General features: G+C 49.3%; 1 protein-coding gene across 1 annotated transcript; it reads left to right on the forward strand.

Moving 5' to 3' along the window:
* The first annotated feature begins 174 nt into the window (after nucleotides 1–174).
* On the forward strand, nucleotides 175–22,661 carry PURG (purine rich element binding protein G). The gene is made up of 2 exons (XM_048303684.1): nucleotides 175–207; nucleotides 1,208–22,661. Exon 2 carries the CDS (start codon nucleotides 1,221–1,223, stop codon nucleotides 2,229–2,231), a length of 1,011 nt encoding a protein of 336 aa, XP_048159641.1. The 5' UTR covers nucleotides 175–207; nucleotides 1,208–1,220; the 3' UTR covers nucleotides 2,232–22,661.
* Nucleotides 22,662–22,974: the final 313 nt, after the last annotated feature.

Below are 22,974 nucleotides of genomic sequence, written 5' to 3' on the forward strand. Positions count from 1 at the left end.
CCGGCGCCCCCCGCGCTGCCGCCGCCGCCGATCTCGGCCGGGCGGGGCCGGGGCGGGCCGGGGAGGGCCGGGGCGGGGCGGAGCGGGCGGCGGGGGAGCGCCAGCCCGTGGCTCTGCGCGGCGGGGGGGGGGGGCGGCGGGGCTGCCGGCTGCGGGCGGTGGCGGCGGCGGCGGCTGAAGGGCAGCGGCGGCGATGGGCGCTGCGGGGTGAGTGACCGGGCGTGGGGAGCGCGGCGCTGGGGGGCGCGGAGGGGCCGCGGGGGCAGCGGGGACAGTGATGGAGCGGGAGATTCTGTGCTGGGGGGGCCACTCTGGGGCACTGGGGCGCTGGGGGGCGGCACTGTGAGCACTGGGGGGCACTTTTGGGGCACTGGGGGCAGCACTGGGAGCACTGGGGGACAGTTCTGGGAGCACTGGGGGGTGCTGGGGAGCGATACTGCGGCACGGGGGGCTGTGGGGGGGCAGTTTTGGGGCACTGGGGGGCAAGGGGTGAAGTTCTGGGAGCATTGGGGCAGGAGTTATAGTGTTGGGGAGCACTGGGGGGGCAATACTGGGGGCCGGGGGGCAGTACTGGGGCAGTGGGGAGGGCAAGAGGGCAGTACTGGGGGTCACTGGGGGCACTGGAGGGTAGTGAGGGCACCAGGGGGCAGTGGGGCAGTACTGGGGGGGAAGGAACTGAAGCCTTGGGCGCACTGGGGCAGGAGATGCAGCGGTAGGGGGGGCTCCTTGGGTACCGGCGGGCAGGAGGGCAGTGCTGCGGGGAACCCCAGTGCCCCCCAGTGTCCCGGGAGGAAGAGCAGAGGGGGTGATGGAGGGGGAACGCAGCGGCACGGAGACAGACCCTGCAGAGGGGAGCGGCAGTCCTGGGAGAGGGGTGAGTGCCCCCCAAAACAGGGCACCATAACCCACCCCCGTGGGACGGCTGGAGGATCCGTAGTGCCACAGGGGCAGGAGAGGGGGGCTGCAGGGCAGGGAGTGCTGCCGGGGAGTGCCGCTGGAATCAGGGCTCCCTTGTCCGCGAGCCCGAGCACGGGAGGAGAAGAGCGCCCGGGATCCTTGGGCTGCGATGCTGCGTGCCAGTGGCAGCGGAGAGGGATGCAGGAGCCTTTGTAGGGAGAGCAGCGCCGAGCGGAGCCGCCGCTGAGGAGCCAAGCAGGCCCCTGGTGCTGATGTTGTCATCTGTGTCTCTGTTGTGTATTATTTCCAGCTGATTGGTAAAGATGGAAAGAGGGAGAGGAGGAGGAGAAGGAAGGAACCTGGGGGGCTCTGGCCTGCACAGAAACATTTATTCCCAGTCCCAACAGCAGTACCACTACCCGGCTTCCTCCCAGGGGAGCTGCATGGAGATCCAGGAGCTGGCCTCCAAGAGGGTGGACATCCAGAAGAAGCGATTTTATCTGGATGTGAAACAGAGCTCCCGCGGCCGCTTCCTGAAGATCGCCGAGGTCTGGATAGGAAGGGGCAGGCAGGACAACATCAGGAAGAGCAAGCTGACCCTCTCCTTGTCTGTGGCTGCCGAGCTGAAGGACTGCCTGGGGGACTTCATCGAGCACTACGCCCACCTGGGCCTGAAGGGCGGCCATGGCCACCGGCACGAGCACAGCAATGACAAGGAGCAGCATCCCCGGAGGCGGCCGCAGCACCCGCCGCCTTCGCCCCCGGTGTCCGTGGGCTCCGAAGAGCCCCCTCACAGCGTCCTCAAAACGGAGTACATCGAGAGGGACAACAGGAAGTACTACCTGGACCTGAAGGAGAACCAGCGCGGGCGCTTCTTGCGGATTAGGCAGACCATGAGCAGGGGACCTGGCATGATGGGTTATTTTGGCCACAGCTTGGGACAGGAACAGACGATCGTCCTCCCGGCGCAAGGGATGATCGAGTTCAGGGATGCTTTGGTCCAGCTGATTGAAGAATATGGCGAGGGGGACATAGAGGATCGCCGGGGGGGAGGTGACGAGCCCCCGGAGCTCCCCGAGGGCACCTCCTTCCGAGTGGACAACAAGCGCTTCTACTTCGACGTGGGATCCAACAGGTACGGCATCTTCCTGAAGGTAAGTGAGGTGAGGCCGCCCTACCGTAACACCATCACAGTTCCGTACAAAGCGTGGACACGGTTCGGGGAAAATTTTATCAAGTACGAAGAAGAGATGAGGAGAATTTACAACAGCCATAAAGAGAAAAGAATGGATGCCAGAGGGGACAGTGGTGAAGAGCAAGAGGGTCTGGAATAGAGTGCATTGGACAATTAACCAAACAAAACAAGCAGAAATTGGTGAGAGGGACTGACCTATAGTAATTCCAAGTTGCCCCAGTTTTTTGTAAAGTCCTTTTCTGGTAGTTCTTGCTAACTCCAGTACGTAATGTTATAGGAGTCTGGTTATCATGTTAAACTATGCCCAAAACATCTCCGTGTGTCTTAGGAAAGGACCAACCTCCCGAGTCCGTATGAGTCAGCTGCTTCGAGTGTTGGAGACTGGAAGTACGAGTATCAGCACAAACAAAATCCGGCACCCTGACCTTTAAATAGTCTAGAAAAGGCTTGTGTTGCACTTAAACACGATACAAAAGTACCCCCACCCTGAACCTTATGATGAAATGTATCAGTTTCTGCTTATCACGAGTTTTTCAGGACTGGCTTCTGCCCGTGCTCGGTCCAAAGGCCGAGCAGTGTCACCGTAGAGCATTTATGGCAAAAATCAGCTCCACGTGAATCGCTGGTCTGCGTGGGAGGAGGGAGAGAGGTTTTAAAGTTGGCATCTCCTGGTTGTTGAGTTGGAAACAATAGTCTGTTTATGGGTAAAATCTCGGTAACCGGTCAGACCTCGGTCACGTGCTGGTGAAGGGCAGAAGATCTGTTCTTCATTCTGTAGTTTTGTGCTGACCAGATAACCTGAGTATCCCAGGACAGCGGAGTGCTCAGCCGTCTGAATTAATGGCAGTGAATAATAACCCACTCCTCATCTCCGTGTTCTGCCCGTTCGAGGCCGGTGATCTTTCTTTTCATTTTTAACACATTTTGTCCAAAATTTCAGAAGGTATTTTTGTAGGCGTTCCCACAGGCGACTGTGGAGCGGGTGTTGGGAGGTGGAGGGAATGCCGCGACCGAGGCTCCCGGCTTCCCTCCCAGATCAATGCGCTTGGGATGTTACGTGTGCAAGGAGAGCATCTGGGTGTTTTCCTCCTCCTGCCATGAGGAAGACCTTTGGGGTGTTTGGTGCACCACTGGATTCGTGTAGGAAGGCATCCCTTTCGTGCTCACCCGTGGCGCGTTTCAGAAGCTGTGGTGGATGCCCTGCTGGGTTTTCTGCCGTGTTGATTGTGGATGGTGCTGGGGAGACAACGTCCATGCCCTGCCATCACCCCCTTCCTCCCTGCTCGGAGCTGGAGCTGTCCTTGAGCAGCTCCAGTCCTGGTCGCCTGCCCCATGGTTTCAGTGTCATCCTGGAGTCTTTGTGATGTAAATTTTAAATCTCATGATACTAACTCTCTGCCTGGAGGGAGAATGTGTGCAATTACCTGGTTGGGAGGTTGATGAAAGATTTTGCGTTTCTTAAAACCATGAGTATTTATAACATAAGGGGCTTGTCCAGCCTTTGGGCAACCAGCTCCTTCCCCCTGAACCAGTGGGAGTTTGACTGAGCTCCAGGTACTTCTAGTAGCGTGTTGCTCACCTTTAAGATTGTTTTAAGCAGGCATTACCATGTCTGATGAGATATTTGTAATCACTCAAATTGTGTCATTACAGAGTGGCCTAGTGTGCACGTGGACCAGCTATTTTTCCATGCAACCATGACATGCTTTATTTTTGAACCTTTTGAGAAACATCTTTATCTCCAACCAGACTGTTCACCACTCTGAATCTGGAGCCACCTGCACACTGCTTGGCCACACTCAATCCGAATGCTGTTGCCTGTTAATGTCATAATGAGAAAGGTTGGGGAGACAGGGTTGGGAACCAAGAGGATAAATCTGGACTTTAGTTTGGGTACTAAAACTAGTCAATCTGTTTTAACTTTAAAAAAAGAAAAAAAAAAAAAAAAAAAAAAAAAAAAAAAAAATAACAGCTTGCACCAAAGTCACCAAAGAACCTTTAGGAAAATGTTACGGTTGTGACAAGAAGTAAGAAAATTCATTTCACTGTTTTAGGTGATTCCCCCTTTAAAACCACATATAGCAGTTACAGCAACCAAGCCTTTGGCTTAGTGTCAAAAACTCCCATCCCTTTCTCCATAGGTTGCTCTTTCAGGTCCCTGTTCAAACCTGGAAGAGAAGTTTTCGCTCCATCACTCGAACAGCCAGTGGACCGTGATGAATCAGCGGGAGTTGTGCAGGATACTGGTTCATCATTGCTCTTAGGGCTTTGGTCCCAATGGTTTTAACAGGTCAATTAAAAACAACCCCACAAAAACCCACTTTAAAAGAACTCTACATCCTGTTATGGTGTGAAACCAGAATTTAGTGAATGAGTCGTCGATGCGTACGTTAGCGTATCGCTGACTGCTGCTGCCCGTCACAGTGCCTGAGGTAAAAAATTCACTTCTAGTCCAACAAACCGGAGCTATGAATGTACAAACTTTTTACGCTCTCCTTCCCGTTTCTATGTGGTGTTCCTCCCCTGCGAGCTCGGCATCTCCCATCCCTGCCCGCCTTTGCCTCAAGGGATCGTAAAAGCTCCTCGGTTGGAATTAGCCTGAGTGGCCACGTGTGTTGTAAGTGCTCATGCCTTCCCTTTGTTCCTGTAGTGTTGGTGAGGAAATTACTTGTGATTGGAAAGGAATGTTTTCTTCACCGTTTTAAAAGGAAAAAAGGATGCAAAATGGCTTTCCTTATTGCTGCCCATTTTTTAAAAAAACCCTTTCTCTTTTGTTAATTAATTGGCCTTCCAATGCCATTAGTTTGTTGTAAATATCACCCAGGAATCCAACGACTGCTGGCTGCCGGGCCAGCCTTGGTTCTGGCACGCATGTATCCCGTAGGATCTGCTAATGCATTTATTCCCCTGGCACGGGATGCACCTTAGTATCCAAACCTGGATCGGGATCTTCACGTTCATTGCCGATCACTCATGGATAGACCAGTGGCTATGGGTTTCCATCGCAACAGAAAACACTGGTGTTCGCAGACGTTGGGTTGGAGGATAACAGGTTTGCACGTGATGGGAAGCAGATGTTGGGTTGGAGGGTAGTAGGGATGCACTCGGAGTGTAGCAATGCAAAACTTGAACGGTGAGATTCGGAAACGGGTTCCTTTGTATTTTTGGCAGCGCGTCTTCAGCTTCCCAGAGCAGTGACCATGCAGGCTGCTGGCGCCCAGAAGGGCCCAGCGAGATGCTCGGGAACACTGAATCCCTGATGTGTTTTAAATGTTCGTTCCTGACGCCCTGAAACTGCCATGTCCCTTAAACTTGAGAAAACACAAGCTTATTTGCACTAGAAAGAACGGCCAAAAACAATCCTTAGGAGGACAGGGTGAAGAGCACCGGTCTGAACCTCTTTTTCTCATGAGAGAATTTCCTATTCAAGTCCTCACCTCTGTTTCGAAATTGTATGGTCCCGGCAGAAAGTCTGTCAGTTGAATTATTAAATCCTAATGCACTTTATATTGTGTAAATAATATTAGGAGCACATTTCTGCTCCCGCTCCGGTAAGGGGATGCTTTGGTAACGTAGTCTAATGCTGAGAGAAGCCGTCTCCTGCATGCATGTGTCTGTTAGAGACCTGTTGATCCTGCTTGGTCCAGCTCCGCTCGTATGTTAGAGGAGGACAGGCTCTGTATTGAGGATCCTCTCAAACCACCAAGAGTGGGATGATAATTTGGTTTTTTAAATTGCAATGTGCAGAGCTGCTGAGCATCTTCAGCTCCGCTGTCGCAGCGGCTCCTCGCCCCTTCTGCAAACTGGGCCCCCCCGTGTTGCTGTCGAGGCTTAAAACCGAGCTTTGCGCTTATAGCCTTGACAAAGCCAAGTCCAGCAGCTGCCTTGTACCTGGCTTTCCCTGCTGCTGCTGCAAAAGGTGGGGTGATCCCTGAAAAGCTTATCCCGGGTGGAAGGGGCTGCGGGGGCTTCCCCTGCCTTGCAGCTGGGGGGATGTTGTGTTGAGTCCGGCCCATGGAGCCGGCTTTCCTGCTAAAGTACAGAGCTATGGAAGGGGTGGGAAGCATTTTGCACTGGTGTGGAGAGGGCGACCCGCTGGGCGCTGCGGGGGGATGGTGAAACCCTCCCTTGCAGGTTCCTCGCGTGGAGTCTGGATGGACGATGGACTTTACCCAGCGAGAAGCTGCAGTGGTTATTGGTATCTACTCGTTGTCGTAAGTGTTTCTTATCTGTATCCGATATATACCAGTTCATATTCACGTATAGGCATTAATATATTTATGTGAGTATATTGTAGCCTGTAGTAGCTCGTAGCGAAATAACCTTATTTATCTGAAGTGCAGTCTGAGGAGGGGACATCTGCTCCCACCACCGGTCTGGATAAATGTTATTCCGCCCAGAGCTGTGTGCGAGCTCTTGGCCGCAGCCCTGGTAAGAATTCCATAGGTTTTCGGCAAGGCTGCAAGGGAAAACGTAGTTAAAAGAAAGCAAAGCTCTTCCTTGGAGGCGTCATTGAGGCAAGGTGAGAGCTGTAAAGAAGAGGCAGCTGCCGGCCACGTCATGTCTCCATGCCATTTTACAACCCCTGGCTCTGCAAATCTGTACTGCCATGTTCGTAAAATCCCAAGCAGAAATATTAAAATCCTGTCCTTTATACAAAAAGGAACCCCCAAGCAATTACCAAAATCAATGTCAGCACATTTTTTTTTTCAGCTACAGATGTCTAGTCTGATAATTGCATCATTTTTTCCCCCCTATGGCCTATTGAAGTGACCTAAACTCCCAGGGAAGGGAGTTGGTGGTGGTTAGGAAGCCTTCTGCTTGCGTGACTTGCAGTCCTGTTATCCAATTCTAGTAATTTCTATAGTAGAAAGGAGTCTATTATTGTGTATTTTTACTGGCCAGATTTTGCACCAGGTCAAAAATTACTTAATAAGCGTTTTCAGTTCCATGGCATTCCCATTTTTGCTGTACATACACTAGATATATATGATTTATGAAAGAATTCCTGAAGAAAATTAGACCTTCTGTTTAATTTTCTATGCTGCTTACTCCAAAATTAAGTTGCCCTTTATTTTTAATGACTTAACATATTGTGATGTTTAAAATTCACCTTTCCCTTCCTACCCTTCCATTCCTTTCAAGTAAAGGTTGTGCTTGAAATTAAGAGTTTATGCAAGAAAGAGTGGAATTAAAGGCTACACCATAAGCTGTACCCGAGCGTGGCTGTCACCTCACAGCCTTTGTCAAAAAGTATTGTTTGGGGTGCTCTGGTCATGCCTAAAAATGGCCAAATCCTGTCATGACCACAGGAAAAAAGCCCCGGTCAGGGGACAAGGTGCTTTTGGATTTGGGGGATTTGGAAAAAGCTGAAGACAGATCTTTTGCTGTTCTGTTTCTCCAAAACCTGCAGAAGCTTTCATGGGCTGACACCAATTTTTCTTCCTAATATTTTGTCAGCCTGTGTTCAGTTCCCCACCTGCACCTCAATAAAGGCAACAGTATTCTAAAGCATCGAGGTGAAGTAAAATATCAAGAACTCCTGATAGATGACATGGATTAAAAATTGGTTTTCCAGAAATGTCAAAGCATAAATTGAGGTTTTATAAGCCGGATGTCGTTTTGGCATTTCTGTGATGGATGTAATTAGATCGCTCCTTCCCCATGCGCAGGGAGGCATCACGCGGAACCTGAACCTGCAGCCTCGGGGCTCTCTCATGTACACCAGCTTCTGGAAAGGTGCAGGTGCCTGTTGGCTTCTCATGTGTGGTGAATGTGGTTGTGTTCCTACTGGCCTAGCCTCGAGGGGCCTGGCTGCCCCCCCAATAAAACCGTCATTAGCGACTTGCTAATTCATCTTCTTAATTGCTAGGGTGCGTTGAAACACTTGGAGTGGCACGTGGAAATGGCTAGCTCTGCGCAGAGTAGAAACTTAAAAAGGCACATTCTGTCTTTCAGGGGTTTCAGACCCATCCAACATACCAGTATTAAACAAGGCGGGATAACGGCTCCTGCCTTGGAGTTGTAGGTTGGACACGCAGACAGTCGGGTGGATTTCTTGACCGCAGTGGGGGAAATCCATCCTGCAGACAGGAGTTTGCGTCTGTTCTTCGTCGTGATCATTTGCCACGCAGAGATTAATTGGAGGCAAAGATGGCCCTTGGTGGCAGCTGCTGGCAGCCGGTGAAAGCCGAGGCTCTGTGCCCAGCCCCACTCGGCACCGCGCTGGCACAACATCTGTGAATTCATGTGTGGGCACAAATGAACGCAGAGGCAAGGGAGAGAGGAATATTAGAGATATATATGCACGGTCATATTACAAATACTCGTTTCCCCCGTTTCCAATAGGTCCTTCTCTTTGACATATTAAAACGCTATCCGTCGTCTTTCCTGTTTCCCATATCGGAGGTGTTCAGTGTGCAGTAGGAGCAAGATGGGTTTCACAAGCAATATCAACATACTCTACTACTAACCTTAAATCTTTACACTAGAAATTGCACGCAATAGAATCTGCATTTCAAAACAGCACAGAGTATGTGGGATAAAAGACACGGGTTAACCCCAGGCTCTTACAAGTATTCCCATCTGGTCCTTGTTGGGAGCACATGTTGTTGGCACAATGCAGAGGGAGAGGGGGAGTAAGAGCAGAGATAAGTGCTTCCCACCGAGGAAGAGGAACGAAAAGGCAGGAGGGGGCGGAGGGAAGCGAGGACAAGATGCGTGCTCCAGGGAATCATAGAGCATGATGATGGTTTTATCCGTAGTAGGAGGAATAGGCGGCACCTTCAGCACTGGAGTCCCACAGAGCTGGGGAAGGAGACACAGATCCTAATGCTCCACTCGGGGACCAGGGTGGTTCTTCTGGGCTGGTTCTCCTTCCTCTTTGGGAACAGTAACACGCTCTGCAAGTGTCTAATCTTGCCAACAAACCCACCGGGGCCAAGCGTGTCCAATGGGTGGAGTTAACTGCTTTTACAGCTCACTCTTTGAGACTCACGTGGCTTGGCTCTTGCTGAGCTGGGAGGCTTGCCCTGGAATACCTGCAGAAGGTTAGGGGAGCACACAAGTGTTGGTGGCCTGTAAGGTTTGCTGATGCCATCCCAATTTATGGATGCTCGCGTGTGCTTTTCACCAGAGCCTTGCTCCACACGCTGCATTGGCTGCCTCCTGCTCCAGGAATGAGTGACGGAGTGTTGTGTGTGATCGATGGGGCGGCTGCTCTTTTCCATTGCAAAGGAAAGCTGTCGGTGAAGGCTGGAGGGGACCAGAGGGGAAAGAAAGTGGCTTTCAAGAAGAAATCTCGTGCCTGTCTTTGCAAAGGGGTTTGTGTATTTTCTAACAAGTCTCTGCGGATGATCACCACTTGTACCGCCTTTGCTTTCCTGGGCCGGGCACTCTGAGGTCTGAGGTGCAGCAGGGGTCGGTGTCAACAGCTGTCGAAAGCTGTGCTTTGAACCAGTGAAGTGCTGGAGTAATTGCCTGGACTCTGGGAAAGCTGTCAGTGTGAGGAAGCTGGGCCTCCTGATAATGGAGATGGGATCACTTTGGCTTTATCCTGCCTGTGCCTGTGTTCTCCACTGCTAAAAGGGGGTGGATGACACTTCCCTACCTCAAAGGGTTGCGAGAGTTCTTGTGATGATCTGATACTGATCAATACCGATGATATCCGAAAGCGAGACGGGGAGAAATTTGGGATGAAATGTAGTGTTTGGAAGGTTTGGAACCTACCTGACTCTAAACTTGAATTTGCAAGTGCAAAGGTGCCTCTAATGGTGTGTTTCAGGGCCAGGTACAGAGCAAAAAGCATCCATATTTTTCCCAAGTTGAACAACCTGGAAAAAATCTGCTCTTTCAAATCTCCCATGCTGGATATATGCCCAGCTTCCCTCCCTAAGCTATTTTGCCCTGCTTCCTCTCTGATACTTCTCCTGCTGTCCAGTCCATGTGTCCCTAGCTTCCATCTAATTCTATAGCTTTTTGCCTTACAGGCCATGCTCTCCAGAGGAGTTGTAAAACAATTTGGTTTCTCCCCTGCTGCAGCTCTTACACATAACTAAAGGCTGTTGTCATGTCTCTTCTGCATCCTTCCCAAAGGAAATACAAAATCTTCCACCAAGGGTAATTTTTAGCCCTGCTTGTGTTCTTGTTGCTTTCTGATGAGTCTGTTCAAACACAAATGTAAGGAAAGCATCAAGTGACAATATAAGCTCCCTGTGCCAGCATGTTTGGAAATACAGGCTTTCCCTTATGTTCCTAAATCTCCCAGGATTGTGTGTACTCATCATATGAAGAGTCACAGAAATATTGGCATGAACTTTCCCTCAGTAACATTTTTAGTGCGAGGAGATCTGAGAGTTTTGTGTAGGTCTAACCAGGGAGAAGCTCCTCCTGTCCCACACTGTCACTACTCGACATGCATATTCATCCCAGCACCTTCCAGAAGGGCATTTAGGCATATGACCAACATGTGTCAGGCAGCTATTTCCTCCCTCCTCTTCCTAGGGAAAAGGCTGGATGTGCCAATGCAGCCCTGGTATTTTTAACGTAAATTAATTATCCCTGCTGTTCCATGTTAAAGGGTGAGCGGGAGCACGTCGTGTGCTGGCAGCAGCGGACCCCGACGGCTTTGCAGCACGAGAGCAAACCTCAGGGCTCACAGGGAGCTGAGCCCGGCGCTGGCATTGCTCCCACCGCTTCCCTTGGCAACTGGTGTTGAACAGGAGCTGTTTTGTCTCTGGAAGTTCCCCCTGGACCTCTTGCTGTTTTGCAAATTGTCATTTTTACTGTGGGCATGGAGGAGGTTGCTGTGCTGCTGCCTGGTTGGGAAGTACCTGATGTAAAAGCAGAGTCTTTCTCTCCTCCAGGAAGCTGGCAGGGGGAATCTAAGGCCAGAGACCTTAGGTTTTGGGAGAGAAGTGACGGAGCAGTGCTCTGGAGTAAGTGCACCTCAGTGTGCAGTCAACAGAAGTTTCTGTTTGGGTTGTCTTCACGATAGCTGCTTTTTCTTTCCTTCTAGATGTTTGAGCACTCCTGAGATCTCTATAGGGCTGCCTAGAACAGGAATTTGTGAGGGAACTGATCTGCCTCCAAGGACGGTCTCTCTCCTGAGACTCCAATAAACATGGCAAAGTGTTTGAAGAGTGGAGCATTGTGCTGGTGGCACTTTTAAAAGAGTTTTTCCCAGGTAGATGTCACAGCACGGATGAGCAGAGGCTACTGACAGCCAAGGACAGAGGGCAAGGGTTTGATCTAGTTCTTGGCAGTAGGATTTATCCTAGATTCAACAACTCAGTTAATGTGCACATCCCTGTAGTAAGTGATGAGGTGTTTTAATTTCAGCATTTTTAATAATCCCCCCCATCCTGGTAAAATTAGGGAGAGCTTTTTGGCTGAAATGTTTACCTATAAGCTGAGACTAGGCACCATGTTTCACAAGGTGAACCTAACTTCTGTGCCTCTTACCTCAGAGCGTATCCTTTAAGGCTGGCATTTTATTTCTTGCTCCATCTGTTTGCAGAACATCAAGGTCACTAAAGCAGCACAGGCAGCAACCCCTGTAGGTGTTCATATAGCTCAGTGCATAGGGACATTCTCCTCTCACTTTGCCCGCAGGGCCTGGTCCTGCTTATGTTGTTCCTTTTCCCCGTTGGATCACCAAGTTCATGTCTTGTGCATGACCTGGCTTGAGGGCCCCAAATCTCTTTTCTTCTTAGAAGTTCAGCACCTTTTTCTTAAGCTTTTGTTATGAATCCCTCTGGAAATGTTGTGCAAAGCCCGAATGTGCCTTGGTTCCCTCCGTCCCTGTGCGTTTGCTAACTGCTGCGGCCAGTGTAGGAAAAAAGATGTGGAGCTGGTTATATTTTGCCCAGATAGTCGTTTTGCTCTGTTTTGGTGTGTTTTGGCCTTAACCATTCCAGGGATCCTGTTCTGCAGCTCTCACATGCTTCTGCAGCCGTTGCATGGGTGGTGGGGTTCTGGCAGATGTTACCTCTAGTCTGGGGCAGATTCTTGGGGTGAAGCTGCAGCAAAGTGAGAGTTATTTAACCATGCAGTCATTCCCTCAGGGATGGCTCCCATGTCGATTAGGGTTGCATGAACCAGTTACCTGGGGCACATTTGATCCTGTGCTGACGGCAGACTCGCTGCTTCCTCCGAGCAGCCGGCGCGCACCATCTCGCTTGTAGGCAATGTCTGACAGCTTCCCCAGGGATGAGCTTTGCTGCATCTGCTGCAAGTGCTGCTCCGAGCTCAGGCTCTTCCTCCCCACCACAGCTCAATGGCATGCCTGGATCCTTTGTTACGTGTAACCTCAATTTGGTTTCTTTGCACGGTGCCAGGATTTCATTCTCCCCAGGACATTTAAATGGGGTGCAGAGTAATTAGAGTCACTTTTCTCTGCATGTGTAACAGCAAGTGCTTCCAAATCAGTTTAGGAATCGACCCAGGGGTTTGATGTGGGTTAGTAAATTCAGGCACGTGGGATGAACATGCCCACAGCAAAGTGAGTATGAAGATGTGGAGATAAGAGCTGTGCCTCTGCCAAGCTCCTGTCTACTCTCTGACAGTCCTGTACGGACTCCGGTTGCTGCAGTGGGAGGCACCAGGACCAGGGACCACCAGAGCCTGCCCGTAGGACCTGGGTCAAAGTGGCAGCAGAGACCTGAGCTAGGCAAGGGACCGCCACCCACAGGTATTGTGTATCCCATTATAACTCAAAGGGAAGGTGTCAACAGCTTTATCCTGGATATCACAGGAGCCCAACTCTTTCATCCTTCCTTTTCCGCCTCGTGGGACTTTCGCCTCTTGCTTGGTGCATCCACTTTGGAGAGCCTACAGACATGTCTGTCCTGGGATCAGCATATGCTGGCATGCAGTGTGCACGTAATCCTGCTGCATGCCAGGCCCCTCTCCTTAGCAGCATTTATTGCTGATGTCAGCACAGTCATCCCTCAGAGCTGCCAGGGGTAACCCTTCGAGCTAACCACTGATAAGTTCCTTCTAGCTGTCTTACTTTAAGAAAAGAAGTATAAAAAGAAGAGGGAGGTGCTGGAGTTGCCTGATGAACGTTTTCATGGATGCTGCCAGCTTTTTACTGTGGGTTACCTTGGTGAAGGCATATTACAGAGACTTTTCCTTTTAAAAACAGCTTAAAACTGTCTGTTTGGCAGTGTGTGTTTTGTGCTGATACGTGTGAAACTCCAAGAAAACCCCCAATCCAGAGCACGAGGCAGAGGTGGTGCCCACTTAACTCCTGCCTGCAGCATCAAGCTGCAGTTTAACCTGTTGCTTTTCACACCTTTTTCCTGCTCTTAGGAGACACCTTCTAAAGCTGGGATAACCTCCCTAAACCTCCCTCCTCAGGCTCTCCACCGAGGGAAGTTCACCCTCCTCCTCCCCACTGCAGCCCTTGAGCTGTTGCAATAGCCCTTGAGGTGCTCTCTCGTGTTGTTAAAAACCCACACCGGCCTCTTCCTCTCAGCGAGGCTGAAGATGCTGTGCAAAACAAAACAAGCAAGAGGCCACAGTATGGGGATTTTTCACTTGCCTCAGCCTAAAAACCAGCCTCCTCCAGGCTCTCAGTCTTCCAAGAGCTTCCCACCTTTCTAGCCAAGCAGTTTGTTTGCTAGAAGAAAAATTGGTAGCTTTGTGCTAGCAATAACTGGAGTTCTCTTTCACTAGTGGAGGCATTTTCTCCTTTGAATTCTGTTTGAATGCAGAAACTATTGTGAAATGAGAGTGGTAATATCAGGAAAGGGGAAAGCAGAGTGTTCCTCGGGATAGGGTTTGATACAATTTGAAGCTGCTTGTGGAAGATTGGCTGGAAGGTAAACTGATTTGAGCTAAAAAAGCTGGTGCTGGTAAAGTGTCTTAGTGACTCTTCAGCCGATGGTCCAAAATAGCTTTTTTGTGGCCTCTGAACTCTAGGAAAGATAACTGGATTTTTGATCTTAGATTGAAGGGGCAATTTCTGCTGGAAGAAACTTGTGTTCTTTAGAAACCATCTCAGGCTGGCATTTACTGTCAAAAACATTGCATGGAAACGGACAGAAAACAAACCAAAAATTGCACGTCTGAGTCAACCCCAGGCGAGCCTTGCAGGGCGCTCTCACTGAGCTAACCAAGCATCCAGAATTTGGGATAGATCGCCGTTGTCATCCACCCTTCTGCCTCCATGGCCACCAAAATTTCCCATAGACTCCTGTGGGGGTGTGATTAGTCAGGAGCTCCTGTTTTTGCAGCATCCTGGGCTTGATCCATTAACTGTAGAGGTGTCGTGGCCCCAAGGAAAAGCGTTCCCCTCCAACATTCCCGTGTTGTGTCGGAGCTGCGGCACCCGTACCAGGTGGTGGTTGCTGAGGTGGGTATTGAGTTAGAGGGGTGCGTTTCCAGAGCAGTGCTTGGTCACCAGCTGTTGTCCAGGACTCCGTGGCTTTTAGTACAGCAGTAAAGAAAAAAAAGCCTTTCTCGTTGAATTTCAAGTCAGGGGCCTTTTTTCTGCCAAGCTACCCCCTGCCGTTTCAAATGTATTTTATTCTCCTTTTCTTTCCACTGGTCCCGTTCTGCTCCGCTCAACAGCTGCTGCATTTAATCCCAGAAGCTGCAGTTGGTAGGGAGCAAAGTGATCTCCATATAACCTCTCTCTTACTCATAAGCGTGCATTATGAAGCTTAACCGATGGTAATAAAATGTTTTGCTTTCAACATGCTGTCCCTGTGGTCCAATGTTCCTGTCTTCAGGCTCCATCATTACAGCGGGGCGATGTATCGGAGCTGTTCTGCTGCTCCCCAGGAATGTGCCTGGGAATGCTGGATGTAGGCCTCATGGATACCCAGTGAGGAGAGACGGAGAAGGTGGAGCAGAGCCCTTTCCATGGACGGTGGCATCCCAGGGTACAAGCAGCTCTTGGAGGAAGATTGCGTCTTGACAGTCCAGGAAAGAGGCGCTGGGGGTCTTGCTTGGCTGAGACCCAAGTGCAGGTTCCTGTCTCCGTAAGATTGTCTGGCAGTGCAATCTGGTGTGAGAGCCTCTTCAGGGACCGCGGCGCTACGTGGGGGGAGCGGGAACAGATTGCAATCCTGCTGCTTGGTTGGGTTTTCTTCATCCCTTTCACAACCACTCTGCAGGTCCATGGCTTTATTTGGCTTTTTGTGTTTCCTGCATACTAAAAAAGGGCATTTTCATGCCATCCTGCACAATGGATGTTTTTGTCCAGGGGGGAAAAAGGATGTTTCTCATCCACGTTTAAGTAACCATACAAAATGTGGAAAGTCTGCTTTAGGAATTTCATTTTTGTTTACACACCATTGATGCTTTTATTAAAAGCATCTTTTCACATATAAATAATTTAGAGGTAATATGATTTTCCTGCTCTAAACCGAAAGCAGAGATTTCAAAGCAGGGATCTCCAAGCATCATTTCTGTATCACGGTGGGTTGCATTAGCCCTACAGCTGTTTTTGGTTGAACAGGATGGGGTTTTTCCATATTTGAGGTTTATAGTGTTTGGTTTCAAAGAGGAATTTCCCAGACAGAGCCCCCCAGAAGGTACCAGAATATATGGCTTTGTCAGGCAACGATAACAGCTTTTTTCTGGAGATTGCCATTTTGTAAATAAGCTTCTTCTCGAGCAGCACGGCTACAGCTATGAAAGATGGATGATTATTTCTTCCCAGAATGGGTCTTGCGCTGCAGGATCTGGTTTTTATTGCAATAATTAGCATAGAATTAAAAATGGCCCCGCATCTCCAGTTTGCACTGTAGTGCCTCTGGTACCGAGCAGTCTGGGATGGCGTTTTCCTTGGAAATAGGCTGTGTCTGGGAATCACTTGATTCGCCGCTGAAAACCAGTGCACGGATATCTGCAGGCTCCGACGCAGCAAAAGCCTCCGCCTCCAGAAAGAAATCATTGCTCCTAATAAACTTTAAAATCAGTTGTTTTTTGGAGGCTGGAAAAGTTGCCGAGGATATTTAGGTGAAAATCTAGCACAGCAGGCCGTACCAGGATTTTATAAATGCCTTTAAATTCCAGAGCTTGGGTTAGAGGTGAGGTCACGGGCAAGCAGACAGCTTTTTCTCCTAAAAAACCTGTAACAGCTTTTCTTTTTAAAAATTTAACAGAGTTGCCAGTCCAGGTGGAGGCAGAATTGTAAGGAGTGTCACACATGGGCGATGGTGTATCCATAGGACAAACTAAAGCAGCAAAAATGCAGCACGACGTGTAAACTTCCTTGTGAGAGCTGTGCAGGAAATTACTGTGCAATTGGACGCGGTGTCCTAGCATTAGATTTATTATCCGCTTCCAAATCATCTGCCAAAAATCCTTTCAATCGGAAGACAGGAAAGAACATGTTATAAAAAGACGTGGAAAAGGAGTCTTTTTGGCACGGGAGTTTTCAGGCTGGTAACTGTCCATGCCTACAATGTTTGGATTTGGTCTCAACATTGAGGTCAATGCTACTTAAACCTAATGGGATCCCAGTGCCTGCATATGGCACGTGGTGAGATGTGCCAGTCTTGGAAGGTCAGGCTTGAATACAGTCCTGGAAGATGCTTCTTTGCCCTATCTATTGCTCAACGATTGCTTTTAATCCCGCAAGCCTCCAGCGTCACTTAGGGAAAGCGATGATGTGCAAGCTGGCACACTTTCCCCCCACGATGGACTTGTTCCTTGCTGCTGGGTGGCAGGATCGTGGCCACATCCACGTGCTTGTGTACATTCCCCAGACCTTGCTGCTTTGGCAGCAAGGCTGTATATATCATTCCAGAAGTTTCCTGTCTGGATGGTGGACTAGATGGTCACGTTTCCCCACTGTGCACCTCGTTGCCCTCCTCACTGCGGGGCACTGCCAATCTCACACTGCACTTCTCCAGCTCCCACATCTTTTCCAGGCTCCTTTCTTCCCAGCTGTATGCCTGCAAAGATGGATCTACATCCATATCCCCTGTATGCACGACCTTGCTTTTTGCGTGTTAAATCCGGCTCTTTCTGGCAGGAATGGAAATAAGTGACCTGAGTTTGTAGCTCTGTTTTTACCCCTGGGATAGTAGTGTTCTCTTCTTCTGGAAAACCATCTCCCTAGTGCTTGGTCTCTGATGAGGAACATGTCTGCAGCTGTACCTGCAACATCCCCAACATATCCTGTCAGCTCCAGCAAGTCAATACTTTTGACTTAAAAAGAGCTTTCTACATAAAAAAGATCTACACCCGCTGTGGACACACCAGATGTTGCACAGCCAGATGGTGCCTTGTACAACGCTTGGGAGAGTTGGTGGCAATGCATGCAGGGCCCAGGGAGCCACTTTGCTGTTCCGTGACCTTTTTTTGGGGTGCCTGCTGAAACATAGTGAGAACTGAAGGTTCTGCTTTCCCCCTTTCTCATTTGGTACTTTTGTTTTGGGAGAAAACACCCTATTTTTGCAAGTGCTGAGCTCCTGAGGTAAGGGGGTGGGAGGGCACTGCTGGAGCATGTCCCAGCTTACAGGGAAACACTTCCAGCCTAGGGTGAGGACTGGGACCAGCACAGTCATAGCAGGGGGGTTTCCTGCGCTCTTGTTTCCAGCAAGCGGAGCCATTGCTTTTCTAGCACAGGTGTAAAGGTAGGGCTGGGTGATGGGGCAGTTGGTGGGAAGTGTGTGTTTACAGAAAGAAACGGGAGCGCCTGTCATCTGTTGGGATGAATCGTCCTTTCCCAGCTTCTTTCCAGGAGCGTGCTGATCCAAAGTCCTTCGCTGGGGCTTTTTTCTTCATGAGAATGTTAATAAGATCAGTGTTTACCAGACCGCCTTCGTCGTCTCGTCCTTGCATACATTGTCCTTTGACTGGTAGGGTGGTTAAGAGAAACAAGCCAGCTGAATGCATGGTCAGAAAGCTACAATTAACGAAGCAGACCACAAATAAATAGGGAAATAGGCTAAGCTGTAAGATAGCGTGTAAGAGGAGGCAGTCTGCCTCTGTAAAGTGCATGAGAAGCATTGGCCAAGCTTGTTGCAGGCACTGGGCAAGGCTGCTTTCGCTAGACTTTGAGTATCCTAGTTGCAAAGACTTGTCAGTGTTCCAAAAGGCTCTTGGTTTTGGAGTGGGTCGTCTTTTGTTTTCCATGCGCTGTGACCACTTGCTTCCCGAACGGGTTCGTAGTGATGGAGTTAATGGAGCTGTTCTTTATAGTAACCTGAAAGGTGTCAGTCGTTTGCTCGTGTGTGTTCACAAGCTGAGCCGTGGCGTTGCGCGTCCCTCCGCAGTGGTGTGATTTGAAGCACTCCTGGTGTGGCATGTGCAGTTGCAGTGCTGTCTGTTTTTAATTTCCCCCCGGGCTACCCTCCCCGTGTTCCCCCCGTGTTTCAGACACTGAACCAAACTGATGTTGGGACTAGCACTTTAAGTACTAGTAGTCACTTTGCTTCGGACTAAACTGAGCACTGCACTTTTGTACGTACTGTTAGCACTGAGTTTTGAACTCTCTTCTTTTCCCCATCTATTTACCCTCCTAGGTGCAGTGTGAATTACGTAGGGGCCGTCAGAAGAAAATTTTGAGGTGTGTTGGACCACTGTCTGGTGCCTGATTTCCATTACATATCCATTAGCGACTTGATAGTAGGGAATTTAACCCATCCAAGCTTATTTTACACGGCAGAACCAACACCCAAATCACTGACATCCAGGCAGACGTGGTTGTTGTAAACTTCGAGGTCGCCCGGAGACCCGAGCACATGGCTTTTAAAAACACCAAAGATACAGGAGAAGTCTCAGAAGGGATCGGGATGGTGCAAGATCATCTCCTCGACACCTGGAACTGAGTGCAGTGAGAGGCGTAGGGCAGACACTCTTGTGTCTGGTGCGAGACCCCAGTGAGTCCATGGGACAGCCCAGTTCAAACCAGTCTGAGATCCTGGTACCAATAAAGGCTGCGCTCAAGCCACTGCAATAAAAGCCATCATTGTGCCTGCACTGGAAGTGCTGTTGGGATTGGTCGTGGGCTTCAACTGCAAAAGGTATTTTTAAGTAAATAAAGATTTACAGACGATTTAGAAGATGGAGCATAATAACCCTGGGGTTTGCTGCTGAATTTCAAAAGCGTTGTCAGGAGTTGATCAGCTCTCGTGCTCAGAGGCAGTTCAGATGTGCTTGCTATTCCTGTTAAATTCCTGTGGTATTTCCGTATGGAAGGCCAGGGATCAGAGCACCCTCGCCAGCAAGAAAGCAGCAGGGTAGAGTTAGTAGGAAACATAGTCAGAAATCTCTAGGATTCGAAATAGGATGGTGATCCCTGGGATGCTTAATAATCTGGGTTTTGATGTCCCAAACCACCCACTCTCAACCAGATGGTGGTGTTGTGCTTCTTTAAAAGCCCTTGTGGGTTTTCCACAGCAGCAAATAAATCATGGTGGGCGTGAGAGCCCCGTGTTTCCTTCACGCCGGGGTATCCGCACTTGGGACTGCTGCTCATCATCCTTGATGAGCCCATAGTCAATCCAAATCTTTCTCTGGCAATCCTCCGTGATGGGAGTTTCTCCCCAGTCATGCTTGATGGATAAACCCTGCCAGTACGGCGTGATCAGTGTGAATGCAGAGAAGGGAATTAGGTCTTCTCCTTCACTGCTAGCAAGGGGCCATCATGGAAATAACCTTCAGCAACAAAAAGAAATGGGTGTACTGGGTTTCCTTGTTGCAGCAGATGGAGGAGTTTTCCTAAACAACTCCAGTTTTAGTTGCTGGTTTTCTTGGCTTCCTTCTTCAACAGACCTTCAGGGGCTTGAATATTCAGTGGGTACTGAAGATGGTTAAAACCCCCAAATCTTGAGTAACCCCAAGTATTATGCTTTTACACCCTCTATCACCGGATGTTAAAATATAAATAGAATCCACATTTTGGGTTGGTTTGGTTTCTTCTCTTCCTGCCCCCCCCAAGTTATCCTGCAAGTTTAGCTTTAAAGAAATAGCACCGGGCGATGCTGCTGCTCTATCTGAGCCCCCAAAATTATAATGGCTGAGGAAACAGCCTCTTCAGAAAGTAGCTCGGTGACTCAGAGCCCACATCCTGCTCACTGTCACCAGGATAAGGGCAAACCATTTGGAAAATCTCCCCCCCAGCGAGCCCACCAGTCTCACTGAGTCCATGGAAATTAAGCTTGGGAGAAAGGGGAATGTGGAACAGGTCTTTTGGTCTTATTTTCCCCCTCAGGTGTAGTTTTTTGCCCCTTGGAGATGGCATCTCATCCTTTGGGAAGGTAGAATTAAGCGTTTTCTCCTGGCCATCACACTTGAGGCCTGAATGCAACTCCTAGCACAGTACCCCTGGCTTTGGAAGGGCCTTCTGGGTGGAAAACAAGGATTTTTAGTTGTTTGGGTTTTCAGATAGCTCATGGAAAGCGCATCGTAACAGCACACAGGCGATGTTTTACCAACCTTTTCTGTTCCTCCAAGAGAGACTTTTTAATTTGCTTCAGCAGTTTAGAGTTCGTTTCCTTGAAAGTCTTTTTGGACTCATGAAAATGCCCTTGAAATGAGTTGAGTTTATCGAAACAAAATTGTGCACACACCCATGCACGCGTGTTCGTGCTTGTCTCCCTGGGTGTGTACACACATTGAGAAATATATTATTTCCTGAAACATTCCTTTTTTAATTTTTTCTTTTTTTGGGGTTGGTTTGGGTTTTTTTGGGTTTGTTTCCCCCTGCCCCCCAGGATATTAACCAAAAGGTGTTTTAAAGTCACGGCATGAAAACTCCTAAATGTAAATCTGAGTACCTTGTGATGCTAATTAACAGGTTTTTCCTGAAACTTTATGTGATGCTTAATATTTTCCTTAGGAAGTTTTGTTTAATGTTAGATCATTGTTCTGGAGGATGTTGGTCCTACTGGCATTAAACTAATGGAAATAAAATGCATGTGTTACAAGTGTAGAAACGGTGAAGAATTAAGTGTGAACTTACTGTACGATACTGATTCTGTTTTCAAACAATCTGTTTTGCTGTTCAATAGTTGACATATGGAAATGCCAATGTACTGTAATTTAGCACTTTTCCAATGGACCCTGTTCTCACTACGCCTGAGGGAAGAAGCAGGTTTGGCTCGAGGCCGTCTGAACGCAGCCTCTGAACCCTTTTCTCCATGTTTCAGCACCAGAATCGGCCAGGTGGAACTTAAATTGGATGTTTTCTCATCGGTTCGGTGGCTGGCACGGGGCAGAGCAGGGTGGCTCTCCCATCCCCATGGCCAAACCAGGACGATTTTGCAACTTGGTCTGGTGAAAGGTGTCCCTGCCCATGGCAGGGAGGGTGGAATTAGATGATCTGTAAGGTCCCTTCCATTCTGGGATTCTAGGATTCTGTGATTTGGGTGCAGCCCTCGCTGTGGGTGGATGGACTGGTGGCATTGCTCTCCACCAGTGCATCCCCCCAGGAGCCAGGCTGGGGTCGGGCTGTCTGAGCTGGGGTGGGAAAACAGCTGAAGCAATCCACAGTCCCTAAAATCCAGTGGCAGGAAGGGATAGCCCACCAGCCACCCCTCTCCAGCCCAAGCCCTCCTTTCCTAGTGCTAACAGGGTGCAAAGTGTTACTTGTCATGTACTGTACTGAAAGGGTTAATTGATCAGTGACTGTATTGTACTGTATGAAAACTCATGAATTGCCTTGTATTGTTTCTAATGGACTGTTCCATGTCTCCCCACTGCCCATTTCCACGGCATCCCCACGTTTCCCAAAGGACGCATGTGCTCAGTTAGGTCCTCCAAACTCTCTGGTGCTAACTCCTCCATATCCCATGGTGCTTCTGCGGACGCTAACTGACCACATGCCTGTCCAGAGCTTGAAGTTCACCACGTCTTTCTTGTCTGTTTGTATGAAGTCTCACACACACACACACATACGAGAAAAATTAAGGATAAACTTGAATTTGTTTCAAAGCCTCATTGACAATCTAATGTTTTCTATGTCTGCTTTTATTTTGGGATGGTTTTTCTGGAAAGCAGCCCGCCAGCACCTTCACTCTGGGAGGGGATTTCGTCCTGTTCACTCCTCTGGCATCCGAGGTGAGCTGCTCCCTCGCTGGCTTTTCAGCTCAGCCACGGGAGGTTGATCCATCAGGAGCCACTGAGGAAGAGGAGGTGCAGGTGCCTTCAAAGATGCCCAACCCTAAAAAGCAACCAGGAGCCCCGTGACTGCATGATCCAAACATAGGGGGGTGGGCACTGAGGGTCTTGGAGGGGATGAACCCGCCCCTTGCTTAGTGGCAAAAATTGGCTTTTAAGGAGAATCGAGGTAGAAATCTAGAGTCCCAAAGGCGCCTCCATCTCCTCCCAGCATCGCTCATCTCCGCTGGCAGAGGAGCCACCTCCTGAGCCTGAGGTTTTCCAGGTGACACACATTTCAGATGGCATGAACAGGGCCATCCCCTCCAACCCCCCCATCCCGATGCGAGCTGCTTTTTGGACAAAATGAAATCTGACTATATTTTATATCGATTTGAAAACAAAGTCTGATATTTACCCCTGTTCTCAACTGAATTTGCATATTGTTGTTTGCCACGATATTTGTTCTGTCTTCAAATAAATTTGCTTACTTGTGTAGTCTTAACTGTCTGCTCGGATTCTTACCATCAGATTTATCCCTGCTCGAAGGTGCCTGCACCACAGGTCTCCTTTGAGCACTTCCCAGGGAGGCGAGAAGGAGGTTTTTCCAGGAGGGGGAATCATTTCAGGCTCTAAATGTTTTTCCCTCCGTTATCTCCCATTCATCTCCCTGGGGCTTTTCAATTTGATGATGCCCTTTTCTCCCCCAGTCTTCCATCATCGGATCCTTCTATCCGGGTAAGTGCGTGGCAGAGGAATGGCCGTGTCTCAGCCTGCTTAATTTGAGAGATCGAATTGTTGCTAACACATTTTTTCAG

Source organism: Corvus hawaiiensis, chromosome 5 (assembly GCF_020740725.1).
Source record: "Corvus hawaiiensis isolate bCorHaw1 chromosome 5, bCorHaw1.pri.cur, whole genome shotgun sequence".
NCBI lineage: Eukaryota > Metazoa > Chordata > Aves > Passeriformes > Corvidae > Corvus > Corvus hawaiiensis.